This window comes from Pseudonaja textilis, chromosome 3, assembly GCF_049901715.1.
Source record: "Pseudonaja textilis isolate UNSWEBS1 chromosome 3, rPseTex1.2, whole genome shotgun sequence".
In the NCBI taxonomy this organism is placed as follows: domain Eukaryota; kingdom Metazoa; phylum Chordata; class Lepidosauria; order Squamata; family Elapidae; genus Pseudonaja; species Pseudonaja textilis.
In genome coordinates, this window is record NC_141992.1 from 50,153,984 (window position 1) to 50,181,547 (window position 27,564).

Consider the following 27,564-nt stretch of genomic DNA (forward strand, 5'->3'; position numbering starts at 1 on the left):
TCTGAGAAGTCTCAGATAGTATAATCTCTGCTGGACCCTTTTGACCAGGGCTGCAATGTGAGCACCCCAGGTCAGGTCCTCTTTTATGGTAACACCCAGAAACTTAAAACTAGCCACTTGGTCTCCATTGATAAGCAAGGGCTGTATGTCTGATCTGTTCCTTCTATGGTTCCCTATTTGTGTTGAGGACCAAGTTATTGTCTTCACAACCATGAAAGCAACCGGTCCATTTCATCTTGATAGACAGACTCATCCCACCCACCCCCGAGATGAGTCCCACCACTGTTGTATCATCTGCAAATTTAGTAATAGTATTACTAGCGTGAGTGGGAATGCAGTCATACACAAAAAGAGTAGAGTAAGGGACTCAACACGCAACCCTGTGGTGTACCAGTGTTTAGAATAAGGGCTGAAGAGGTATGATTACCTAATCTGACCCTCTGTGAGCGGCCAGACAGGAAATTCAGTTACAAGGAAAGAACCCGTCCTAAGTTACACATATGCCTAAATTGTGCTGGAAATAAGCTACTAGAATACAAAGGAAAGTACCATTTGTAGAAAACAATACAAAGCTCAAACATTCAAGCAGCAACACTGGATGAACGAAGATGGCTGAACATCCTCACCCCTCAAGCATTTCTTGAAGGTAAAGAACTTCCTTCTAGAAGGATTCCACAGCATTTTGAAAGAAAGTGACTGTTGCAGGAACGAACACCTGCGGTGCAGCAGCTGTCATATAAGTCTTGAGTATGGAAAACGTTTTATGGTTGTTCCCTATAATCTATCCTCTTGGCTAAGGATTTTGATCTTTGATCCTAGCAAGGATGTCAGGCTTTGTGACATCACTTCTCAGCATTTTGGTTAAGATCAATTGTAGGAGTAAGTTTTCCTAACTGTCTCAGCACCTTGGGACAATCAGGGTGCTTGAAGCTGGCCTTTGAAATAGTCAACTGGGAAACATAATCAGCAGGATCAGTAGAAAGTTATATATAGCAGGGCTCCTCAAAGTCATATACCCCAATTCACAAAAATGATGAGTTTCTGTGATCCCCTGCCCCCATTAACGACTCATTTCATTGGGATTATGGCTGGGCAATAAATAATAAAGCCTTTTAATAATTAAAATTGAATTCATGAATTGAATTCAAGCAATGATAAAACCTTATGTTTATATTCAGAACAGTGAGATCCCCACTTCTACCAGTATGAATAAATGCCAGTTAATATTAAGGGTTTTTTTTTCTTCTTTCCGTTCAATTATAATCTGACTAATTTGAAATCATTATAGAGCATCTTGCACTCTGGAATGATGAAGAGCTGGTCTTGTCCTTTTCAGTCAGGTACAGTATTCCTTCAGGTACAAGAATGTCATACCTTTCTGATCCTTCCTTTTTTCACAGCTAAGCATTCCTAATTCCTAAATCTTCTTTTGTAATAAGACTTGGTTTCTAATCCGCTGCTAATTCTTATTTCCCTTTCTGAATCTGTTTTATCTAAATCTTTTTTAAACTGTGGTACCTAGAACTAGATGCTGTAGTCGATATTGGGATCAGTGAGTACAAAATCTTATGCACTCTGCATTGTAAAGTAAGTCTGAATATGGAGTATAATTAGCTCATTCTCATACAAATTAAATATTTCCTTGGAGGCTAATCATCTAGACAAATTCGTTTTAAATTTGGCAGTTTCTAAATTGGTTGGCATTTTTCCTCAATGCGAATAATGCAAATTTGGTTAAGATATCTAATGTACTCCATGACATGTTGATGGGCTACGGTGTTTAACACTCCCAGGAAGCATGAATAATGGTGAAGGGTGCAGGGAAACATCATCAGCAACATCTGGAGGCCATAGCTTTTTTGGATCTAGAAAAATTTGCTGTAGCAGATATAAAGCAATGATTGTGCCATTGGACCCAGATCCAAATCACAATTTTAGAAAAATCATGATTTCAGTGGTTCAGACCAAATCGGAATCTAACTCACTGGATAGATAAAATAAAAAGTAACTTAAATTAAAGCAATGACAAATTCAGGTCTGTGAAGTTTAGGCTCATTATCCAGTGAACTGAGTAATCACCAATTTTATATGCAAAGGCCAGCATTTCTCATAGAACTGATCAGAGTAAGCATTAGAGGCAATACAATTCCAAAGTTATTCATAGATTTATTCTAAAAAATATTTAATTGATGCAAGTCGTCCCCCCCCAATTGCATTTGAGCAAATGGAAAAATTCAATTCAGGAGTAATCACACCCTTATTCTTTTATTATTGTGATTTAGTTTATAAGTTAATTCAAGGCTTAGCATTTACATGCTGTTTCAGTATTTTTTGTAAAAGTTATTTTATATACTTCTTCATAGACTTTATTTACTTTTGAATCTATTTTCCTGTGACTTTTCTTTTGATGCCTTCTCAGCCATGTACCATCAGTAGAAATAGCATTCATGTGTATCTATATTCACTTAATAGAATCCATCTAGGTGTGCACATAGAAACAAGGTACAATATATCTACAATTGATGTTATAAAGTCTAAATGCTGCTGTATAATTTCTATCACAAGTGAACCAGATTTTGTTATAACCAAGATATGCCTTTATAAGTTCCCTCTCATTGTAACAAAAAAAGGTTTATATGGACAATTATAGTTTTCCTTTAATCAACATCCTGATGCCATGTATTCTTTTCTTATTGTCTTCCTTTCCTAAATTACTTGTTGGGTTTTTTTGCAAGCATATAAATTTAGTAACTGGAATAAAGTTGTGCATCAACTGCATTTGAAAAATATGCTGAACAAATACATCTAGTCACATACTGATCATAAGTTATAATGAAGCAACTTTTAGTAACTTTTTAAATTCAGAAAACCACCACAAGAAATAGCAAAACTACATTTATTGAAAATGAATTTTATACATTTCAGAATGCAAAGGTTGTTCCATATAGAATTGGTCTCCAAATAAAACCAACAAATCACATACAAAGTGTTCGAAATTGTACATTGCATTGAGGAACAGCCATATATGCAGATACAAAATAATTGTCATCTACCAAAATAAGGCAGAACCCAGGCACAGCGGCTAGTCAGTACCTAAGTATAGTATAACCTGCTAGGAATCATACACAACCAGCAGTGTTGCTTATATTTACCTTAGCCAGGATTTTTATTTTTTCCATCCCCCAGCAGGCCAAAATCTAAAACTTTTGCGGGTTTTGGGATATGTGGAAGATACATCAATGATTACTTAATAATTCAGCTCAGCAAAATATAGCAACTTACATTTACTAGTATGATATAATTGCTTGGCCAATTAGATCTAAAAATTGCTTTAGAACAAGGAAGTGTCATCCTAGAAAAGTGACTTTCAAAAAGTACTATGAGCTTGTGCAAGATGTCAAGAGCCAGCAATATGAAAGTGGCAGCTTATGTGCTTCAGTGCAGCCCAATCATGGTTATGAGTTCACAATAACATTGACAATAATGGCAATTAAGTTTTGACAGGGTTCCTTTTAAGTTAGAACTTCATATTTTTAAATTTTAGTTAGCTGGGACTTTTAATTCACTTTGAGGTCAATACCAACACAGCTGGGATTAAGATGAGAGGGAATCAGGAATCAAGTTCATATATCTAAACTGGATTAGGTGCCAACATTATGCATTAAAATATATGACCTATTTTGTGAGAACTCTTGCTTTAGTGTTCCTAAACATGTCATTAGAATCCAAATTCTAATGCTTCCATGCAAAGGGAGATGGCAGTTTTTTAAAAAATGAAATATTTAATTTTCATAATCTTGTTAATATACTATCCTTTTTGTGAGTGTCCTAAATTTAGCCACAGTCATGATGGCAAACAGGCACACTACATAATATCAGGATAGTCTACTGAGATCTTGGCCACTGTCCTGATTGTAGAACTCAAAATTAGTCTTTTGCTTATAAGCAATGTTTTATTCAACTTCACTAAAACAAAACAAAAAAAACCCAATCCCTCTAGGTATTTCCTAATTACAAAAGACAAGCAGAATTATACCTTGTACTGTAAATTCAATTTACCCACATGCATACTATCCTTGCATTCATAATCTATCACACTGTGCACAACTATGTACTATATTGTCATAATGCAAAAGAAACACATTACTGTAATGGAGATAGAATGTAACACAATGTTTTTCCCTTTGAAAAGGTGTTGGCTGGTCAACTCTCTTAAGCTTTCTCGTTACCCTGAGGGTTTTCTACAGCTTTTTTATTTAAGGCTTACTAAGCACCAGTTACATATGCTACATGTTTTCAATATTTAGCAAGCACCAGAATTTAACTTCAGATCCATCATTATCTAGCAAATAAGCAAAACCCTAGCCTCGTTAGGGATGAGGCACGTCCAAACATGGTAATTGTAAAACTAGGCACATAGATACTTAAAAGCAGAAGCAAGCCTTGCTTCCCTTTAGGCTTAAGTTAAATGCAAATGTTTCATTTGCTTCTTCCTCACTGATGTTTCTGTGTAGATTCACATCTAGAAAGCTACTTGGAGCAGCAGGCTTTCTCAGACTCTTGGAGATAGCAAAATTTGTGGCATTAGTTTTATATGGTCAAAAGGCACATGGCACACTCTCAGAGAACATGTAGATCACTATGGCATGTATATAGCTACAGTAAAAAAGTTTTGTTTTTTAAAAAAAGTCCAGTGGATAAGAAGAGGTGAAACAGAATGAAACAATTTATGGTCAATGTGAATGGCTGATATTAATGCAAGCTGCTTCAGCTCTTTCAAAAAGAACAAAGGCTGGATCTGACACATCCTTCCTGAATTTGATTTATTTGAGCAGAATACTTTAGGTGCTCTTTGCCTATTAATATATAAGAAAAGAGCCAGAATATATTAAAGCTTCATAATTTTATTCAACTAGATAAAATTTTTAATGTACTTAAAAGTATTCTGGGACATAATTTTCAATGCTCTTACTATTCTTTTTCTGTTTCCAAATGCATTACGTGTATGTTTCTTTATAATCATGGTGCTGTGACCAAGAAATAAATCACCCTACATACTTCAAAATTAAATTACAGGCATAGAGCATAGTAAATGAGAATAGTAAATGGTATGTTGTGTAGACAGTTGGGATTTGCCTGGATAACCTGAATATCGTAATAGTGTCAAAGAGCCCAGTGTATGCAACTATTACAGCCAAATAGAAACTTTGATTACACAATATGAATTCATGTAATTTGCATTACAAAACTATAGACGCTCTCTATTTTTAAGATAAAATTCCAAATTATCTCAAAATCATAGAATCATTCTCGTTTTATAACAATGTATTATTGGCTTTGATATGAAAAAGATCTGAAAGAAGGGAGGGAAGGATGACATATTGTTCCCAATTTCCTTACAGTATTCCCTACAAAGTGTTGTTATTACTAGTGATCTGCTTTTTTTTGCGAAATAGAAAAAACGTTCTTTATAAACAGGTTTTACCAGAAATTGCCACCATTGCTCATAACATTGCTTATAGAATACATAATATTAAACATACCAGAAATTTATTAAAAGGCATAATACTTCCAGATGACTATTTTAGTACCAGCAGTAAAAGTGCCGCAGGTTTTGAAGCCATTACTGGACTGAAAAAATGCTATCAAAAAAACATGAATAGCCCTATATTTAAGGCAAAAAGATTTTGCCATCCTATGGGATAAACTACTGAGAGTCAGCTCTCTCGCCATAGTAATTACTGCTCCGCTTCTTTTGTAATGCCTTAGCCCTTAGAACTGAGCTGTATTTCCAGACAGCACTTGTAAGACAGAACACATCATATTCGGAATTAAAAGCCTGCTCTTTCCTTTGTTGATGAAGTAAGTCTTAAAATGTTTTACCTAAAGACCAAAGATTAATTAATAAAATCTCCAAATGCATCTGTAAGTGCGATTTGTGGAATTTCCCCGTTCCATCACTTGTAATGTAAACAGAGCGTAAGATGTCATTTTGCATTCTTCAAACTTTCACAGCCCCAGGGTCAAAGTTCCGAGACAAAAGTAAACCATCTAGCAAAGAACTGTTATTTTCCTGACTTCATGTAGGATGGTATTGCCCCTCGAGCAGTCAGACCTTCAAAACGTTTGTAGGTATAATTGATAAAGACCCAGTCTTTGTTCTTGTAGTCCGTTTCTGGGTGGTTACCTGTGGTCACTGATGAAAAACAAAATTCAGAATGAATATTAAACCATTTATTACAGGACAGAAATTTGTTGTGAATATTAGACATTTTCAAGATGGGAGAATATTATCATTCAGCTTGAGTGTACTATAAAAAATAAAAAGAAAGAATTGAAAATCTAAAAGAATGGAAGAAAGAAAAAGAAAGGGAGGGAGGGAAGAAGGAAGGAGGAAAGAGCGATCATTAAAGAGCATGACATCAACCCTGCCAGAGTGAGGCGACAAATTAGATCAGCTTCTAAACTCAGAGAACTAGTTTCCCGTCAAAAATTTTTTCAAGCATTTAATCATGTACAAAATAAAAGGGATTCATGACAATGGATTTCATATCAAAAAATATCACAAAGGACAAAAAAAGCCTTTAAGATCACAAAGATGCCAGCTGCTTTGTATCATTCTAACCCTATAGCCCTGGCTGGCCTTTGTTTAGATGTAATCTTAAAACTGGACTGCAGCAAACTCCTCTAAATTTGGAGTTTCTTTTTTAGCTCTCATATCTGGGATTCATCTATTGTATCCAGGCACTAATAAGGATAATCTCTGCTTATGTTCTGAGATCAGCCAAGGCCAGCTAAGGCAAAATTAACAGCAGGGATATGCAAAACATACAATTTTAAGAAACGCTGTAACATTCTGATTTTCTTTCTGATGTAAATCTGGACATTTCAGAACTGGTCTGCTCATTTCCTGGAAATAAATCTTCTGTAATGGGAAATAGTTTACTGTATTATAAAGCTAGTTTTTTGTCAAAAGAAAAATGGAACATTCTAACGTTCCCAGAATCCTAAGTCTCTGGAGGAGAAACTTTTGCATACAACTTAAGAGTAGATATGACATCCCCAAAGTAGAGAGACTCTACCACAGATCCACCCTGCTAAGCGCCTTCCATAAGGATTTGCAGTGATTTTTTTTCTATGAAAAGACTATTTACTTGAGAGAATCAGGGACAGCTAAGGTCTCGCCTAAGAATAAAATAAAGTAAAAAGATTAATAATATACCTGCAGATTTAAGGATATCAGATTCTGGAAATTCATCAAAGTTTGATGTGTCATCAATACTTTTGATTTCTATGGAAATTGCCGCAGGTCTCTCCCTGTCAAAGAGAATCAGGGTTAAATAACTGGTCTTGCAAGGGAAAACAATTTGTTCTACTGCAAACCAAATATACATGATCAGTGTTTTTGAAACTCAATCTCAACCATGCTCATAATTGTTGCAGTCCCTCCTGTGTGATTCAGCTGGAAAACTGAACAAAAACTGAGAAGAAAATACCGTACCTAATATGCTCCCAGTCAACTCCTTCAAAAAAGGGGTTTGTTTTAATTTCTTCAACACCTGGGGCACCAATTCGATGTTCCCATTCACAGCAAAATCTGAAGACAAAGACACCATGGAGGATTCAGAAGTTTTAAAATATGAATTACTAACAAGAAAATAAAGTATTTGCGGTAGACAAATATATATTCATTCCAGCACACTATTTCTGAGGCAAGCCTTAATAACCTAAAAAAAAAAAAAAGTATTGGTGCCGATACAATGCTACTGCTATAAGCAAATTGGAAAAAAGTGCAGGGCCTTACAGCTTTCCAGGGAACTAGAAAACATACTGAAAAAGTATCATTTTTGATATGATATCAAAATACTAAATGAATGAAATCAACATACTAATGAAATACAGTTTTTGTATGAAAAACACTGGTTCCCCCCGCATCCCCCAAGCCCTGGATGTCTTATAAGAACCTTTCTGTTGCACTTTCAGATACAAAACTTTCAATTTCTAGAAAGTAATACATATAGAAATACAGTCCCTTCTCACTTTATTCAACGTGGTCAGGATGCCTATTTTCTCTTTGTAATATTGGCTTGTCAAGAAAATAGGAAACAATTTAAGCCCTCACTGGATGGTAAAGGTGGACTCAGTCCAGCACAGCTCTATGCTAAAGTATCCAAATATGCTCCGGTATTCTGTTTCCTTCCTTAACGATCAGTCACATACTTAAGGGAATCCCACAAGTAGAGACACAAGTAAAACAGCATCCACCCACTCATGTTCTTCAGTAATAGTATTCAGAATCAGACCAACTCCTGGACTGAATATTACATATAATCATAATGGTAGCCATGTTAGCTATACATTCCATGCATTTATTCATGAAATGTTAATTACATAGGTACAACCAAATCTGTGCACTGCTTCGGGGGGCGGGGGGAATTAAACACAAAAGAAAGAACATAGTTCAACAGTATGTATTCAAAAAACAAAAAAAAGGAAAGATACCATGTTAAAAAGCATCAGATTGTAGGCAGCTCTCTTGAATATAGGATTTTTAGTTTAAGTGGAAAATGGACCAAATCCTCTTGTCTGAAGGAATTGGAGTGCATGTTCTAGAATACACCCAATGCTCTCCAGTTTCTATGCAATACAAAGTACAGGGAAAGTGCTGGGTGAACCAGGTGGAAGGAGTGGGGCCTGAAAGCATTGGCTGAGGGAAGAGATGGAATGGTGAAGTTGGGAAGAAGGCAGGTGGACCGACAGATTACTGTTGGAAGCAAAGTAGAAGACAATGCATACCAACCATGCTAGATTTCCTCTCCAATCCAGATTTTGTTCTTCTCAAAATGTGGATCAAGCTAAATATTTTGAATTCTATTTCTGCCAAATCATGGCTTACCCAACAGTTCAGGAAAATGTCTAGAACATGATGGCTTGTTTCTAGCTCAAAATTGAACTATTTTTTCATTTCTTGAACATCTCTACTTATACTCTTGGATATCAGTATCCAACTTGGGATAGTTTATAAAGCACAATTGTACAATTTCAGAAAATGGCAACCCAAATCATTGAAGACTGAATATTAAAGTTCGTGCAATGAAAACCAAAGTATCAATTTCATCACTCTCCAAGACTTCAAGGTTAGCAATTATAGATTTAGGTACCTTAAAATGAGATCTTTGGCTCTCTCAGAAATAGGAACTTCTGGGGGGAATATTAAAGTCTCTTTCCAATTCATTACTTTCTTGTATGTTTCTTGAGGTGTCTCTGAACAGAAAGGAGGGTAACCTGAGAAAAACATAAAAAGTTAGATCAGTGATTAATGAAGCAAAGCTATACCAGTTAACAATTCCTAACTCCATACATTTCATTTCAAAGTTAAACATTACAACTGCAAATAAAAATAAAGATAATGTTACACCTCAAGTAATATTCTATTTAGAAATTAAGGAACAGATTTAGATCTGTGACCATATCATAGCTCTAATTTGGATCTACTATGTTATCCCTTACCGATTAGCATCTCATACATTATGACTCCAAGGGACCACCAGTCACAAAGCTTATTGTATCCTGTCTGCATGAAGACCTCTGGAGCAATATAATCTGGAGTTCCCACAGTGGAGAAAGCCTAAAATGAAACAGTATCTATTCAATGATTTTAGAAATATTCCATTTGTGAACAAAGGACTGGAGTAGCAAAAGAAAATTAAGTAAGACATACTGCTTTTGTAATAATTCCCTAAAACAATCTTGGGATGTGAAACTTGGAGATGGGGTGGTATTTTCTTTCTAAGTAAATATTTAACACAAATGATGTACTTCTGGCAAGCAGTTTACTTCAGATTGAATTATTTATTAATGCAAATATTGTAGCATTTCTATTTGCTAAGTCAGTTTGGCTAACAGTTGCAATTCCTAATATCAAGTCTAATGTCAACAAATATTAAGATTATGCTGTTGTTTGGATTCTATTCCCTCAAAACTTTTCCCAAGTACATATATACAGCATCTGTCTGCGATACCTTAAAGCAGTTGTTCCTTTCTCCAGGATTTCATAATCCTGAGACAAGATACGTTTGCTTTATAGCTCTAAAAATTGATAAAGACTTTCACTTGTACATGTTCTGTCAGATCTTTCAAAAATCGTATCTGAAGCTAGACCTGAATACCTGTGACATAGGAACAATACGATTTATAAATGGAGGAAAACTAATATGCTTCTGGGCCATGTACTCTATTAATATCAGCATTTTTATATGATAGTATTAGAACGCAGGTTGTTTTACTCCATCTTCCAATGCCCTCAAGCGGTTTGTAGGATCTTATAGACTTGGCATAATACTGCTTTCAGGCATTTTACCATCTACATATGTGAAATGTTCCTCCACACAATAGTGCAGACTCCTGAATCAGGGCTACTACAAGCATTAGCAATGCTTACCATCTGTACTCTTCCTATATATAGCAGCTTTATCTAATCTGCACTAACGGAACAGAGAAATAAATACAGAAGAAGTCCCTACCGGAAAAGGGTGTCCCCTCCACCTATTTTGCTGAGACCCCCGTTCCACTCATTTCCACTTCCCTTTTCAACTATTTCCATTTGGTTTAAGAACTAGAATCCAAGTTTGTTTTTCTTCACTCTTCCCTTACCTTCTTTTTGTTTGTTTTGGTGTTATTTACGACCACATACCTATTTGCATGGACTGTCCTGTTTGTAACTAATCTTACGTGACCCACTAAAGGAATTTCTTTCTTTTTTGGTTGAACAGCAGTGTATTGCTTCAAATGAAGCAATATGAGACAAATTATCCAGAGAACACTACCTACCAATTGTCTTCTGTTTCTTTTCCAAGTTTCTGCTTTTCTTTTGGAGTTCATATTCTGAAAAGCTGAAAATAAATAACCAAAGATAAATAACATTGGTATTTTCCATGTTGAACTGTTTTAATCTACTGATACACTGAAAAGAAGAAATATTTATAACATGGTTAACATCTTTTTATATATTTGCTCTGAATTTTAATGGCCCACATTCTCTCCCCTCTTTCCCAAAAATGCAATGAAAACAACTAGGCAAGAGGAAAGTTGCTGTATATGGCTGAATAGCATTAATAAATATTTCTAAAATATATATTTAATCAAATATTTTGGAGGTATTTTGAAGCTAAAAGTAGCAAGAAATCAAAAACATGTACATAAATTCTGAATAAGCTACCCAACTTCACAAAAGTATTATCTGAAGGCAGCATCTCACCTGCTTCATTTATCAATACTGCTAAAAGGGTATCTACATGCTGAACTAAAGATACAATTCCAAGATAAAAGCATTTCAATTTCTAAGCTTAATGGGGTTGTCTTTAGGCGCAGGATAAAGCTATACATGTTGAATAAAAGGCATTTAAATCACTCCCACGTTTCTTTTTTTTTATACAGATACCAGTACTATTATGCAGCAGCCAATTACCAAAGCATTTATTTTAAATGAACAGAATCTTTTTTGTTGCAAATGCAATTCTCCGAGGGAGAAGATCTATCTTTTTCACTTTAGAGTATAAGCAGTATAGGTAGTCCTCACTTAGCGATCACACTCAGGCTGAGAATTTTAGTCTCAAGTCATTGCAGTTGTTAAGTGGGTCACCATATTACCTGATTTAATTTGACAATTGTTTTTACAACAGTCATATAGTCATACGTTACCATGTGGCTATTAAGGAAAGCCATTCTCTCAAATGGGCATTTTTTGTCAGAAGAAAGCAAAACCATTGCAAATCTTGGCCACATGACTATGGGATGTTGCAACCAATCAAGTGCCCAAAATGCTATTATGTAAACTGGCATGTGTGTATGTGTGTGTGAATATGTGTGTGTGTGTGTGTGAGAGAGAGAGAGAGAGAGAGAGAGAGAGACAGACAGACAGACAAACAGACAGAAGTTTGGAGATGGACTGTAAGTTTAAACAGTCATTAAGTGACTGGTTATTAACCAAGACTATATGTATATCATGACAGGCAAGAGTGACAGCAAGCCTGTTTATAAGAGCTCCATGCCCAGGTTTGCTTGTTTTCTCTTTTCTAGTCAGTATCTTTCTTTTATGTACCTGAACATAGCCCGTCTGAAAGCAGAGAGCATTTTGTGTGTTACTTTATATAAGCTACTTTTCTGCTAAATGGCAAGATAAAAATACGTAAAATTAAATAAGTATATGAGATCCACCCACAAAGGAAACAAACTCTTCTAAACATACAGACCACCAGGTAGACTCAGAGTGGATAAGAACAAAAGAATATTTGAAGGCACTTATTCTTTGTGTGATTACAAGTGTGTTTAAACGAAGTAAAAAGGCTTACTGAAATCACTAGGAAGATTATAGCTCAAATTCCTATAGAATTCTGTTCTATGTGCTTTCTTCAGTCCTGTGCAAAGACCAAAGTCTGACAGCTTCACGTGGCCCTGAAAGTAAACAACAACACAAAAATAGGACAATTAAATAACAGTGCGCAATAGCATTCAAACACTAAATACTTAGCAAATATCAAACATTTGGTTTTCTTTTTAGATGAACTTTTATATTTTAAAATAAAATAAAAAAAGAAAGTTTTTGTATACAATTCTTTGCATATTAATCACACAATCAGCTATGCCAAATCAGATGGATCCTTTAAATAAATTAAGAAAATCAAACGTAATATAAGTAAGCATCCCAGGAATTCTTAATCAAATCAATATCATGTAAGGAGTTAATTACGTGTGTCATTCGGTAATAGCCATCCATACTTTTCCTGTTACAGTGAACAGAAAGAGTGTACTGTGTAAAAGATGGAAAACTTAATAAATATAAATAAAAAGGAAAGCTCTATTAGATGCCTGCTGATTATTGTGTGGGAATCTTCCCTGAGAAAAACCACATATATTTTCATTTTCAGCAAAGTTAGAATGATCAAATTTGCCCAGGCTGCAGAATGCCCTTAAACTGGCTTGCATCTTGGGCCATTATGACAGAATGCAAACATGCATGTTACATGTTCTATAAATGCAGGTATTTACTGAAGGTATTGTGGAAGAATGTTTAAAAAGTATTTTAAAAGGATAGTTTGCTTTCAATCAAAATCATTTCATTGTCATGAGTCTACTTCTACACATAAACAAACCCATTTTAATATGTTCTTTCTTGAAGGGAACTGAAAAGTGTAAGAGAACATCCTAAACATCCACAATAAATAAGTAAGGAACTGCATCTTTTCCTTACTTATTTATTGTGCCCCCTGCACAGTATTTCAAGTGCGATGACAATATTTCAAGTAAGAGCTAAGTCACAGGTGTTAACAACAGACTTCCAGTAAACAACCACATGACTCACCGAGTCATCGTTTTAGAGATATTTCCTTACCTAAACAGAGAAACAGAATGACCATGGGCAGGCCAAAAAGAGAAGGGAAAAGTTGGAGCAGGTGTGATTTCCAACTTCCTGCCAGTTTTCCAACTGGCTTTCCCTGTAGGAAGCTGGCAGGGAGTGTTGGAAATGTTGATCATGTGCCACAGCAGTGCAATGCTGTGGTAGCACTGAAGTGGCCACAACTTTGCCAAATTTCAATCCCATGGGATTGATGGGTCCCAGATTTTGGACACATTCTCTAAGTTAACCCGTTTGAGATATATTGTTGCTCTGTGATTCACCATTTTACTCAACTGAAGGTTACAAACAATCAGTCAGACACAAGCGTTTTAGCAGTATATAGATTTCAAACTTAGAATAGATAATAGTTTTATTTTAGATACTTTTATTTAGAATTATTCTAAATAATTAAAAAATGATAAAGCCTAGCAGTCTAATAGGAAATGCTAAAAAAAAAAACAACTAGCCAATAAATAGGACTCCTACTTTACTGTCCAAGAGAAGATTATCTGGCTTGATATCACGATGAATAAAACCCAGCTGATGAATTGAATCTATAGCTAACACAGTCTCTGCTATGTAAAATTGAGACTCTTCTTCTGTAAGGGTATCTTTTTTCATTAATAATGTCATCATATCACCTGTATGCACAAAGGAAAGTGAAGGAAAGTTAATTCATCTCTTTTATAAACACATTATCGGCTCTTCATTTAACTATAAAAGGTACCCTGTATTCTTTACAAAATACTTTTTTCTCTAGAACAATTTCATCTACTCCTTTTTATTTATTTGCATCCTGACTTTATTATTTTTACAAATAACTCAAGGGAGCAAATATACCCAAGACATCTTCCTCTTCCTATCTTTCTCATTATAACCCCCTATCATTATAACCCCCTTGAGATACGGGTTGGGCACGGGGGGAAGGGAGGGGGGGAGAGGGGGAGAGAGAGAGACTGGTCCGAAGTCACTCAGTTGATTTTCATGGCTAAGATGGAAGTTGAACTCAAGTGTCCTGCTTTCTTTACCACTAAAATTTTCACAGATATAAGTCCAAACAAGCAAAAAATATCTTCACATTCCGAAAACCTGCCACAGGGTACTTCAGGTTGTTTTACCCTAATCAATGCTGTTTTAAAACATTATCAGTAAGACATACAAAATACCATTACGACAGATAACCACCCCATCACAATTATAGTTGTCTGTAATATCAACATCAACTTTTGAATATACTCTTAATTCCGTAATACCTACTATTTTTTTAAAAAAAAAACAGCTTTCAAGATTATTTTGTAGCCAAGAAAACTAGTAACTGCAAGTTTAGCTAAGACTCTAAAAAGATAGATATTGAGCAATAAGCTGACAGGCTTTGATTATGCTCCCTTCTCCCCCAGCAAATAGGCAAAACGGAGCACAATCATCACTTCAGTAGGAATGCCAGCACAAGCAACAAGTTTTTAATAGGCCAAAACTCTCATATACTACTTCATTTTTCAAATGAGTTTTCACCTATTAACAAGAACTAAATTCAGAATCAGAACGTATATCCCCAACAATTGATTCAAACAAACAGCTTAAAAGTAAACAATTCAAAAACAAACAATGAATAATTACCTCCAGGTAGAAACTCCATGATAAGATAGAGGTTTAGCTTATCTTGAAAGCTATAAAACATTTTTACAACCCACAAACTATCTGCCTCCACTAGAATGTCTCGTTCTGCTCGAATATGGCCAACCTGGTGATGAATATATAAATGAAAGTGTTTAATTACAGGTGCCATTTTCAGATATTTGTAAAAGGCATTCAGGCATTTCTACCTCTATCATAATTTTAAAATGAACTTTTTTATGAATACCCAGTAGCATGACTGCCATTTGGGACACATAAGCCATCATGAAAATAACAAACCGTAATCTAACACAGATACTTTTCTGTACAGTATACTCGTTAAAATCTTCAGTGACTAGATAAGAAACATGTGGTCCTTCACATATTGCTGAGTTACAGCAAAAGCAATTATCTACGTTGACCATACTGAATGGGTTATTAAGAGAAATATATGCAGGGCTGCACTACCCTCTGCTGCTTTAGTATTAGTCTTTTTAACTTCTGAAACATAATTTCTGGCAAATGTTCTTTTCATTGTTAATTACCGTGTTTCTCATATAATAAGGCTGGGTCTTTTTTTTTTTTTTTTTTGAGCCCTGAAAAAATGGCTAGGCCGTCTTTTCGGGGTGACTTAATTCCCCCCCTTGCATCTTCGGGTGGGCGGGCAGCGATGGCTTGGATGTTGACCTCGGCGTTGGTGGGGCACTTCATATTGGGGTCAACGCAGGCAGCACCATATCCGGGTGTGCAAAAAGTACTTCCTAACGGCAAGCCCCCACTGCCATTTCCCCCCCATTTCACATGTTTTAATATAGGCCTTAATTTGGGGGAGGGGCTTAATTTCATTTCACGCCTATAAAACATGTTGGGACTTCCTATTGGGGGAGGCCGTATTGTTGGAGAAACAGGGTATTTATTTTGTTAATCACTTGCATTTCCACTGTGCAAAGGGTAGTCTATAAATTGCAAAATTAATATTAATGATGTAGCCAAAGAATATTTTAAATAACATGCAGTTGGGAAAATCTGCATTAGTAAGTCCTTTCAGAAGGGGGGAGGTTTTCAAATTACATTTTAAAAGTGATCAGAATATCCTTCTAGCTGGGTCTCCTTCATGGGCAACATCTTCAGCAGATCCTTAGTAGATAAACAGAGCTCCTAGTTAAAGAATGATGAGTCATTATAGCTAGGGATCTGCCCACATAAAGCAAAGGCATTTATAATATGTTAAGACACTTTTGAATTTGGTCTGGAGCACAATGGGTAATCGGTGGAGCTGGGCCACAACTGATGTTATGTGCCTTCAGTGAGGGACACCCAACAGAAGCCTGGCTACTGCATTCAAGACCCACTTTAATTTCCATTAAAGGCATATCTATTTAAAGAATCAAAAGTTTAAATGATTAGCTGGAAACATAAACACTTAGAAATAAACTTAAAACTGTTCTTAATTGGCCAATTTGTCTTCTAGTTACATGCTTAAATAAGGAGCTGTGGTGGTGAAATGGTTAGAATGCAGTACTGCAGGCTGCTTTTGCAGTTTGATCCTGACTGGCTCAAGGTTGACTTAGACTTTCATCCTTCTGAGGTTGATAAAATGAGGACCCAGATTGTTGGGGGCAATAGGCTAACTCTGTAAACCGCTTAGATGGCTATTACTATTAAATAACCACTATTCATTCAACTCTGGTTTCTGACATATCCTTTGTTCAATATTCAAAATTAAAATGCTGTTCAGAGCAATTTCTTTGTGAAGATTTCTGCAAATCTTCAGGCAATATTTGAGAGTTACTGTAAAATTAATATAAAAAATTCAACAGTATTTAAATGAAGGCAGAAGGGATACATAATCAAGAGGAGCTCATCTATAAACATACATTTTTGCTAGAGTAAAGTTCCAAAAATATCAGAATTAACACTTAGTCAACTTAGTGACTAAAATGACTGTTTTTGTTTCCTCAAGAAAAGTATCGCTTACTTTCCAGAAATTCCAGTTATTTTCAGAGTGGTAATTCAAGAAATCCAATTACCAGTCTAAAGGACTGATCAAAAAACATGTCCCCCCCCTCCCATGCATAAACCTTTTGATAACTGCGTTTACCTGCTCTTTTTCTAGCATGTCAGCTTTTCGTAGGATTTTCATTGCATATACATGCCCTGTGTCTTTCTTCTGAACAAGCCGCACCTAGATGTTAAGACACCAATTGTTTTTGTGTTAATACATTTCACATATTTCAGTTTTTCTCTGCTAATGTTAATAGTGACAGAAACCGACCTCTTTCTTTATAACAGCATATACATCTATATCAGCAGGAAGAAATCTTGTGCCCTCCACATGTTTTCAGCTGCTGCTCCCGTAAGTCCCAATCAACACTTCCAGGACCTCTAAGACTTAATGTTCAAAATATAATCTAAGACACTAGGTTGCCTACTTCTGTTTCATTGCAGTAAAAGTGCTATCTAAGAGCTGTGGTGGCACAGTGGTTAGTACTGCAGGCTACTTCTGTTGATCATCGGCTGCCAGCAGTTTGGCAGTTTATGTCTCACTGGCTCAAGGTTGTCTCGGCCTTCCATCTTTCCAAGGTCAATAAAATGAGGACCCAGATGGTTGGGGGCAATATGCTGACCCTGTAAACCGCTTAGAGAGGGATGTAAAGCACTATAAAGTGGTATATAAGTCTATTGCTATTGCTAATAATAAACACTAGGCGATATGAATTATATTATTTTAAATATTTGTATATTTGCTTCTAGGTTGCTTCTCAATCTAGCCTTTAGATTTAGTTCAAACCCATCAAAATACTAGCCAGGAATGACCCTGATTATTTTCCAAGCCCAGAGCACATTGAACAGGCTCTGCCATTTGCTAAAACTGCAGATCATTACTCCTCCTAACTCAAGAGTAACTCCTCCTAGTCTCAAGATCATACCTCCCCAAATGCTCCTCTGCCTATTACTTTTAAAGATTCAAAATCCTCAAGTCCAAGCCTTGTTCTTTTCAGTCGCAGAAACTCTGTCTCCTTTCGGGCGTGTGCTGATCTTCTTAGTCTTTTCTAATATATTTTTAAAGGAAGAAACAACAATTAGAGTATAGTCATTCACAGCAATAGCTTTGGTACATAATCTTCAACAAGTTTTAGCACATGCAATAATACCTCTTCATCTTTTAAACCTTCTTCTTCCATCACTTTTTCTAGCTTCTTTTGTCTAAAAAAAAAATTTAAAATACCATGGATTAGGAAATTCCCATCTTTGTCTAGATGCATACAATTTCAATATTGAACAAAGTTATTTCAAAAAACAAGAAACAGTGTGGGGAATTTGGAGTTTGTACGTTCACTACATTCCTTCATTAGGACTAAAATTGATTTAATTTCAGAATTAAATTGAAAAATTAAATTTAGAATATGTTATTTGTCAATGTCCTGCTTGGTATATGGTATTTGATCAATAACTAAGTCATTTACCTTTTTATTTCATACCAAAGTATGAAAAATGATGTAATTACAGCCAAAACGAGTTTTAGATATTATGCAACTCAATATAAGTCAATTATAGAACATCTTACTACTTTGAACAATACAGATTTGTGATTTAAAAAAAAAAACCAAACAATTGAGGAGGTAACAGGGAAAATGTAGAGGCTTCATATCAAACCCCATCTAATATTTGATCCTCAGTACACAAAATAATTTCTCCATACTACAGAGTAAATATGAAAAGCAGATGTCTTATACACTTCCACATTCTCAATTTTTAAAAATAAACACAAGTATGACAAAACAAAAGAGAAATTGCAATATAATTTGAAAGAGCATTCAAACTTCTCATACAGGCAGCCCTCAACTTATGAGAATTGAGTCCAAAATTTATGTTAAGTGAGAAATTTGTTAAATGAGTTTTGCCTCATTTTATGACTTTTCTTGCCACATTTGTTAAGTGAATCTCTGCAGCTGTTAAATTACTAATGCGCTTGTCAAGTGAATCTGGTTTCCTCATTGACTTTGCTTGTCAGAAGGCCTCAAAAGGCGATCACATGACTCCTGGACACTGCAACCATCCTAAATGTAAGTCAGTTGTCAAGCATCAAGTGACCATGGGAATGCTACATCAATCATAAGTGTGAAAAACTATCATTAGGTCATTTTTTTCAGTGATGTATCTTCGAAATATCATTAAATGAACTGTTGTAAGTTGAGGACTACCTGTACTATATTATTACCTTTCTTTTTATAAAAAGCAGGATAGTTCTATCTTTATCATAAAAATGATCTTGGTATAGATGAAAAATATTTAAAAACCCAGTAAAATAAACACATTTTATGCAAAAAAGAGCTATACTTGCTATTTAAAAGAGTCAACCTACCCATCTGAACTGAAGCATCACTTTCCAGTATGTAGAGCTTATTATATATAAAAAAAATCTGGTATAAATTTTTCATCTGGTACTGAAATTAGCCAACCCAATTTCCAGTGAAAATATGTTCTAGAACCAAAGTGCCACCCCATTGCTACAAACACCAAAAATCTTGGTTTCATTTGTTAATATGAACACATTAGCACTGGCACTAGAAAACAATACTAAAGGTACTCATTTAAACAATCAGAGTTATATGTGTTAAAATTAATATTTTGAACTGGGATTGGTAATTAATTGGGATCCAGTTCTGTTCTTTAAAGGCCAAAATTATGTGGATCATGCCACTGTCATTTCATATCTGCCTGCTGTGCTACAATATTTATAATATACAGTATTTTAGTCCATGTAGTGCCCTTTAAAATGATGTTATTAGCAGGTTACAAAAGCATAGTCTGCTGTGATCAGGTTATTTATATTGAGGATGGGCAGATCTAATAAACCAGGCAAAAGAAGCATAGAAGATTCTAAGCTGCTAGTTACTAACCTCCAATGACAATATAGAGTGAATGAATACCTTAAGAGTGCCAAGAAAGTCTTACTTCCCTAATCTCTAGATCTAGGAACAAATAATCTACAACACTAACCTCTTATTAATTTATTTTCAGCTGATTGCCTTATTGATCCTATTACTGCCTTCAAAGAGTTTCACCTGATCTTGATGGCAAGAGAAAGAGCTAGATATCATCAGCATCATTGTACCTTATCTTTTTTCATCTGTTGACCCCATTCAGTGGTTTCATATAAATACTCAACTATGTAGGAAAAATATACATTTATGCAGACTCCTTTAATATTAACTACTAAAGCGCAGAAAATATTTTCAGAAACAACTTGGCAATTAAGAGCAGAGGCACTGTAATACAAGTGCCTCCAGCTCTCCACAATTGTAGAAGATTTAAAGCAATAAACAGAAAATTATAGCCCTCTCTGGCTACATATCCAGAATCAAGCTGACAAAAGTAAATTCAATCCCAAGATAAAATTGAATTAAATTAACAACCGCTCTTATTTTTTAGAATTAAAAGGTATCTGCTAAATATACACTGCTCAAAAAAATAAAGGGAACACTTAAACAACACAATGTAACTCCAAGTCAATCACACCTCTGTGAAATCAAACTGTCCACTTAGGTAGCAACACTGATTAACAATCAATTTCACATGCTGTTGTGCAAATGGAAGAGACAACAGGTGGAAAGCATAGGCAGTTAGCAAGACATCTCCAATAAAGGAGTGGTTCTGCAGGTGGTGACCACAAACCACTTCTCAGTTCCTATGCTTTCTGGCTGAGGGTTTGGTCACTTTTGAATGCTGGCGGTGCTTTCACTCTAGTGGTAGCATGAGATGGAGTTTACAACCCACACAAGTGGCTCAGGTAGTGCAGCTCATCCAGGATGGCACATCAATGCGAGCTGTGGCTAAAAGGTTTGCTGTGTCTGTCAGCGTAGTGTCCAGAGCATGGAGGTGCTACCAGGAGACAGGCCAGTACATCAGGAGACGTGGAGGAGCAACAACCCAGCATGAGGACCGCTATCTCCATCTTTGTGCAAGGAGGGACAGGAGGAGCACTGCCAGAGCCCTGCAAAATGACCTTCAGCGGGCCATAAATGTGCATGTGGCTGCTCAGTCAGAAACAGACTCCATGAGGGTGGTATGAGGGCCCGACGTCCACAGGTGGGGGTTGTGTTTACAGTCCAACACCGTGCAGGACATTTGGCATTTGCCAGAGAACACCAAGATTGGCAAATTCGCCACTGGCACCCTGTGCTCTTCACAGATGAAAGCAGGTTCACATTGAGCACATGTGACACACATGATAGAGTCTGGAGACGTCGTGGAGAACGTTCTGCTGCCTGCAACATCTTCCAGCATAACCGGCTTGGCAGTGGGTCAGTAATGGTGTGCGGTAGCATTTCTTTAGGGGGCCGCACTGCCCTCCATCTGCTCACCAGAGGTAGCCTGACTGCCATTAGGTACCAAGATGAGATCCTCAGACCCCTTGTGAGACCATATGCTGGTGCGGTTGGCCCTGGGTTCCTCCTAATGCAAGACAATGCTAGACCTCATGTGGCTGGAGTGTGTCAGCAGTTCCTGCAAGACGAAGGCATTGATGCTATGGACTGGCCTGCCCGTTCCCCAGACCTGAATCCAATTGAGCACATCTGGGACATCATGTCTCGCTCCATCCACCAACGCCACGTTGCACCACAGACTGTCCAGGAGTTGGGGGATGCTTTAGTCCAGGTGTGGGAGGAGATCCCTCAGGAGACTATCCGCCCCCTCATCAGGAGCATGCCCAGGCGTTCTTGGGAGGTCATACAGACACGTGGAGGCCACACACACTACTGAGCCTCATTTTGACTTGTTTTAAGGACATTACATCAACGTTGGATCAGCCTGTAGTGTTTTTTTCCACTGTAATTTTGAGTGTAACTCCAAATCCAGCACATTCAACTATGTAATGAACAAAGTATTTAATAAGAATATTTCATTCATTCAGATCTAGGATGTCTTATTTTTGTGTTCTCTTTATTTTTTTGAGCAGTGTATTTGCATTTATTTCATACAATTTTTATGGCTTTTTAAACACATTCTGTTCCATTATGTGCCCCAATGAAAATTTCTTATCAAGGAAATACCTCCATCATAGCAATAAGTAGCAAAAGGAAGGAAAGGGTGGGTAAAAAGATAACTGTGATTAAAGGGAAAGCTGAAATTATCATTTCAATTTCTGATTAGAATGAACTAAATAGCTTTACAGAAACATAGCATTTCCCTCAGGAATGAATTATTTTCCATTCCAAAATTTATTAAAAGCAGCCTGGACTTCTAATTATCTCTGGATAGTTTTATGTCCTTCATAGCAACAAAACACTACATTGTGTTTTATTAACCTATTCTTCAGACTCCAAAGAACTTTTTCTTGGTTATTTACTAGTGACATTGAACACCTCAGCATTCATGGAATATTAGGATATTCTTTGCAAAGAAAGACCATTTTGTATTGTATACACTGAAAATTATTTCACATATTAATGCCTACTCCCTACATCTAAGGGAAAAAATGACAGCATCATGGAAATAGGTTTCCAAAGTCTTCAAGATTTACCTTTTGCATCAGATGTATACTATGTACTGTAGTATGCCCCATGAGAGCAGATATGTTGTGGAAGGAAAAACTGTGTAATAGCACAGCCTCCACTGTTGTCTGCATTGTATCGCAGTTAGAATTAATGGGATGGATATTATTCTGGCATCTATCATTAGGACTGGACTGATTGATAATCAGCTTAAAACTAATTTGAGAATTGTGAAGACCCAACAGATTGGATTAATGGGAGAAAAATGTTTAAAAAACAACATATTTATAACTTGAGGTAGTTGGTAAAATGGTTAAGGAACTTAGCTAGAAACCAGGAGATTGGGCGTTCTAGTCCTGCCTTAGGCGTAACAGGAGCTAGGTACCTAGGGCAAATCATTTTTCTCTCAGCCATAGGAAGAAGACAATGACAAATCACTTCTGAGAACTGCCAAAGAAACTAAAGGCTTTCTACCTTCACAACTTGTATATGTGCACAGATCGTTGTTTTTTTTTTTATTTATTTAGTTTTTATTGACACAGTTCAACCGGGTGACTCTTGAAAAGTCAAATTATTAGTAAAAGGAAATGAAAGATCCATTATCGTGGTTTATTCATCTTATTAATAAACTTATTTGGATGAATAATGTAAAAAATAAAACTGATTCCATAATAACTGAACCGAAAGGTAAGCATATCCATTGGCTTATAAATGTTTCCATTATTTAGGTATGCACTATCCTGTTTTTCAATTTAGGTTGTTACTTTTAGTCTCCTATTCAAAATAGCTTATCCACTTTTCATATACGAATGGAGTGAATAGAGCATCTTAAATTTTTAATATTGCATTCCAGGTACAAAAGTTTGTCAATAAAAACCTAATATTAGAGTGCCTCATTGACAACTACTTCATTACTGGCTTCAAAACAGAAAAAGAGGAAGGGAGATAGAAAATATTGTTAAAGTAAAGGTTTCATTCATTATTAGCAATACAAGATGAATGCTACTTTTCAGGTAATCTAGGTAACCTAATTTCAAGTTAAACTAAGTTGTTTATATTATTTACAGCTATACTTGCTTTTTAAAAGTCAACCTACCCATCTGAACTGAAGCAGAGTGGGGAGGGGAGGGGAGGAAGGTACACACAGTTGTTATTATGAAAACAACTGAAAGGTTTTTGTGGCTTAAGACACAGCTATAAAACTTTAGTGTTTCTATAATGGGAACATATTCATTAGAACTCTATTCCAGCTTCCTTTCAAGATTTCAAGTCAATGTACACAATAAATGATCCTTTTATTTTTCCCAACAGCTCTACCATATAGGTGAAATTAGGAGAAACTTTGGGCCAGCCCAAAGTAGGAATATGACAAAATAATTATTTTGTGGTTCCTTTGCTACTGATGAAGACTGAATGAGGAGAGAGGTGCAAGTGTCTGCTTACTGCATACTAAAATTGTTTTATTTCCATTGGCTGATAGACATGGTATACAGCTGCTAAGATAGTATTTGGAAAGTTATAGTTGTTTTAAGATGCTGAAATTTGTTTTGTGTGGGATTTCATTTCCCCAAATGTCTAGCCAACATGACATATGGAGTTATAATGCAATCTGTTCATTGTCTTTAAGCATACTGAGCAACAATGTAGAAAGTGTATAGGAATAAGCAATATAACCTGCAACCAGTTAGAGTATTCAATCACTTCGTATGTTGCATCGAGCACATTCTGTATTCATGAAGAATATCTATCTTTCAAAAGCATTCACATTAATCCAATGTGAATCTGAGCTCTGCCTCCAAAAGTTACTATATAAAAAATAGCAAATGTAGTTATTTAACATGAAAGAAACTAGCATTATGTCACAAGGGGCATAGAAACATGGAGTATATGACAATAAAAACAGAGTTTAGGAGTTGTCATGTTAAAGAACAGAGTCCAGCAGAGTTGAGCAAAATGTGGAAATGTTTGTATTACATTGTAAAAATTAGTTTTTTGTGTAGTGTTTCAGTAACAATCTAAAAACCCTGGAGTTTAGAACAATTTTATGCACTCAATGATTTCACAAATATTTCTACTGCCATCTCATTTTATTACAACTCCTATATCAACAGCATACTATCTTAAGTTTTTTAAACATAGAATCTTAAGTTTCTATCAAGTTATTTGATTATGTTAATCAAATTTACAAATGAATTCTAGAATCTGATGCAATTTATAAATTCCCAGCCTTGGTTTAAAAAGGTTGATTAAATCCGAGTTGCTCTCAATAATCCGAAATAGTTCTGCTTTCTTTTCACCATTTATGAGATAAGCCATCAACAGGCTCATCCATTGCATCTTAATTATTGTTACTCTCTTCTACTCCCCCACAATCTGAAAACTTAATCTATTATTCTTCCACTAATAACATTTAATTATATTAATTTATTGAGCTAATTTAAGTAGCTCAACACACACGTACCTTAAGAATTCCCCCTTCATTAGGAAGTATTCTTTATGGGCCTTCCTCCCCATCTTTGGAGTAAAGGATGTGATGACCAACATCACATCCAGTATCATATTTCAGGGGACCCCTCTGTCCAGGCCATGGACCAACATGGGTCTGTGGGTCGACCAGGAACCAGGCAAGTTTCATGCATGCATGCACACAATCCAAGCAGTGTGTAAAATCACGCCCCTTAGTCCACAGGAAAAACCATGCCTTCCATGGAACCGGTCCCTAGAGCTCAAAAGATTGGGGGCTGCTGTTATATTGACACCTCAAGGAGTTTTTCATTGTCTATACTTACTTTCCCAACTACTATATTTAATATTGTGCTTCTCTACTGTTCCTAGTGCTCTTTTAAAAATGTTTTATGGTTTTTATGCAATAACTTTTAAACTGAAATTTGATATATTAAATACCACAAATGAAATAAAATGTGTACGTACTGGAATGTATTTACAAAAAAGTATTTTCTGACAGCTATCTAAAGAAATACAGAAAGCTGCTAAGGACTTTCCTGACTACTCAGAGCAGAAAGAAGTTTTTTAAAAATAAAAACATATGATTTAAAGGGTGAGATTTGCAGGGAAGACAAAAAAAGTACTTAGAAAGGCTGGTTTTGATTATCATGCTCAATCAAGCCAAGCATATTTCGCAACACAAGTTATGTTTATACTGGACACCCTGAAATCAAAAGAAAGAAAACATTCAGCTAGGAGAAGAAAAACAGCTTTTAATTCAGGAAAAACTTTCCACTCATTTTCATAAAGCAGACACCAGTGGGTAGTCAATAAATATTTACTGTTGGGCATTTTAAAGAAACATTACAAAAACTGTTAAGCATAATTAAAGATCAGTGCACTTGAGGCATTCAAGTTTTTAATCTTGAAATTAAGAAAGTATCCCATATTCATATAAATTTTTTTTACCTCATTTCTCTTTCTTCATGCTGGGCAATCAAATTACTGTAGAAGTTTTCTAATGTCACTTTTGTCATTGTAACTCGCTCCTTAGTATGGTTACTCATAGATGAACAAGGTGCTGGACCCGTCATTGCCATAATTACTTTAGGAGAGGGGAAGAAAAATAAACAGATTTTGAGGCTAGGTTCTTTACATTCTTTATGCTTAATTGAAGGAAACATTCATACTGAACACACAGAAATGCAATACAATAACAAGTAGTAATCCAAACTGGAAGCACATTAGAAGACCATATTGTTACAAAATAATTTCACACACTGGACTTCCTCTTTTTTTTAACCAGAATTATAAACAAGGCAGAAAGACATGCAGTATTTATGTCACTGAATAATGTTTAGCTGCCTCATTCTTTCTTTAAAACAACAGGTAAAAGATTACTCAAATTACTGGAAGTTAAAGGTAGCAAAGGCAGAATTGGTTGCAAAGCTGCCAGTACTTAAGACGTTTAAAAAGCAGTATGGATAATGAAGTTCCTATGCCTGGAACCACCTTCAGTACTCTTTACAAGAAATGATATGCAGTTGCGTAGAATGCAATCGAAATTTCTCCTTGGTTCGACCCAAAAGAGTCTCTGAAGGGATATTCAGAAAACTGTTTTTTTTCCCTTGATTTGACATCCGAAAAAGTTTCCTGAACAATTGCAGCTGCTGCTCAGCCATTGTTCGTATACCGTAGAGATCCTAAAAAAAACCCACCCCATCCCTGATCATTAAATCCCCCCAAATCAAAGTCTTGCGCGTGCCAACCATACTTGGGAATAAATAAAGAGAGCCGGGTACGCTTTCCTCCTTAGAAAACAAAAAGTTCCACGGAAAGGAAACAAAAGACCGCAGGTGCGGACAAAGAAAGCAGAGGGAGGAAGACGCCAGGTGAGCGACCCGCTGAAGATCGACCGAGCCAGTCTAGAAGAAGGGGGCGAGGAAGCAGAGCCCCCTTCTTCCGCCGAATACGGCCACGGCCACGCCACCAGAAGGGGGACGAGCCGAGCCCAGCACGACGGCCACCGGAGGAGAGGTCTTCGCCCGCCGGGCAGAACTTTTTTTCAGGGAAGTAGAAAGGTGGACCCTGAAGACAGAGGAAGGACAAGGAGGCGCGGGGAGGAGAGTAACTTACCAGCGCCCTCTTCCAAACGGGGCAGCCCGGGAATCGAAAGAAGCAGCCTCGCCGATGAATTCCCGCTCAGGCCCCGGACACGAGAGGGAGAGAGAAAGCCGCTCCGGAGGCCTAACCCCGCCTCCCCCCTCTGAAGAAAGCCGGAGCCTGCGACGGGACAAGCGCCAGCTCAAAAGCCTGGCCTCACCCGCATGCGCAAAAGCTCTCCAGTTCCGCCCTCTTTGGGAGGCGCGGCTGGCTGGCTGGCTGGGGTCTTCGCGGAGGCGGGGTCGTTCAATTTGTTCAGACGAGTGGCTGAGGTGCGCGTGCGCCGGTTGTCTCTCCGGGCTATTGCGAAGTTGTGTGGTTAAATTTGATGGTTTCCTTTTCTTGTGTAACGCGAATTGTGCGTTTGACCACCAGGCGTGTTTATACGGAAATATATTCCAGGGCAATACTTTCTCCCGAGTAAATCTGAATATATTGCCAGGTTAC

The 27,564-nt window shown here is 36.5% G+C and overlaps 1 protein-coding gene across 1 annotated transcript; it reads right to left on the bottom strand.

Moving 5' to 3' along the window:
• Positions 1-2,882: 2,882 nt before the first annotated feature.
• On the bottom strand, positions 2,883-27,281 carry STK38 (serine/threonine kinase 38). Its single transcript, XM_026718117.2, has 14 exons — positions 27,091-27,281; positions 25,924-26,059; positions 18,166-18,217; positions 17,941-18,063; positions 17,112-17,195; positions 15,014-15,137; positions 13,883-14,037; positions 12,351-12,453; positions 10,831-10,892; positions 9,511-9,628; positions 9,162-9,285; positions 7,502-7,597; positions 7,223-7,317; positions 2,883-6,196 (listed from the first exon to the last, which is right to left on the bottom strand). The coding sequence occupies exons 2-14, from the start codon at positions 26,052-26,054 to the stop codon at positions 6,066-6,068; spliced, it is 1,398 nt and encodes a 465-aa protein (XP_026573902.1). The 5' UTR covers positions 26,055-26,059; positions 27,091-27,281; the 3' UTR covers positions 2,883-6,065.
• Positions 27,282-27,564: the final 283 nt, after the last annotated feature.

Excerpts from the sequence above, each read along its gene's own strand:
- STK38 (XM_026718117.2), bottom strand. The coding sequence starts at position 26,054 with ATGGCAATGACGGGTCCAGCACCTTGTTCATCTATGAGTAACCATACT. Across the intron at positions 18,218-25,923 it reads CATGAAGAAAGAGAAATGAG|ACAAAAGAAGCTAGAAAAAG; the intron begins GTAAAAAAAATT and ends TTTTTTTTTTAG. Across the intron at positions 7,598-9,161 it reads GCCAAAGATCTCATTTTAAG|ATTTTGCTGTGAATGGGAAC; the intron begins GTACCTAAATCT and ends CTTTGTCTTCAG.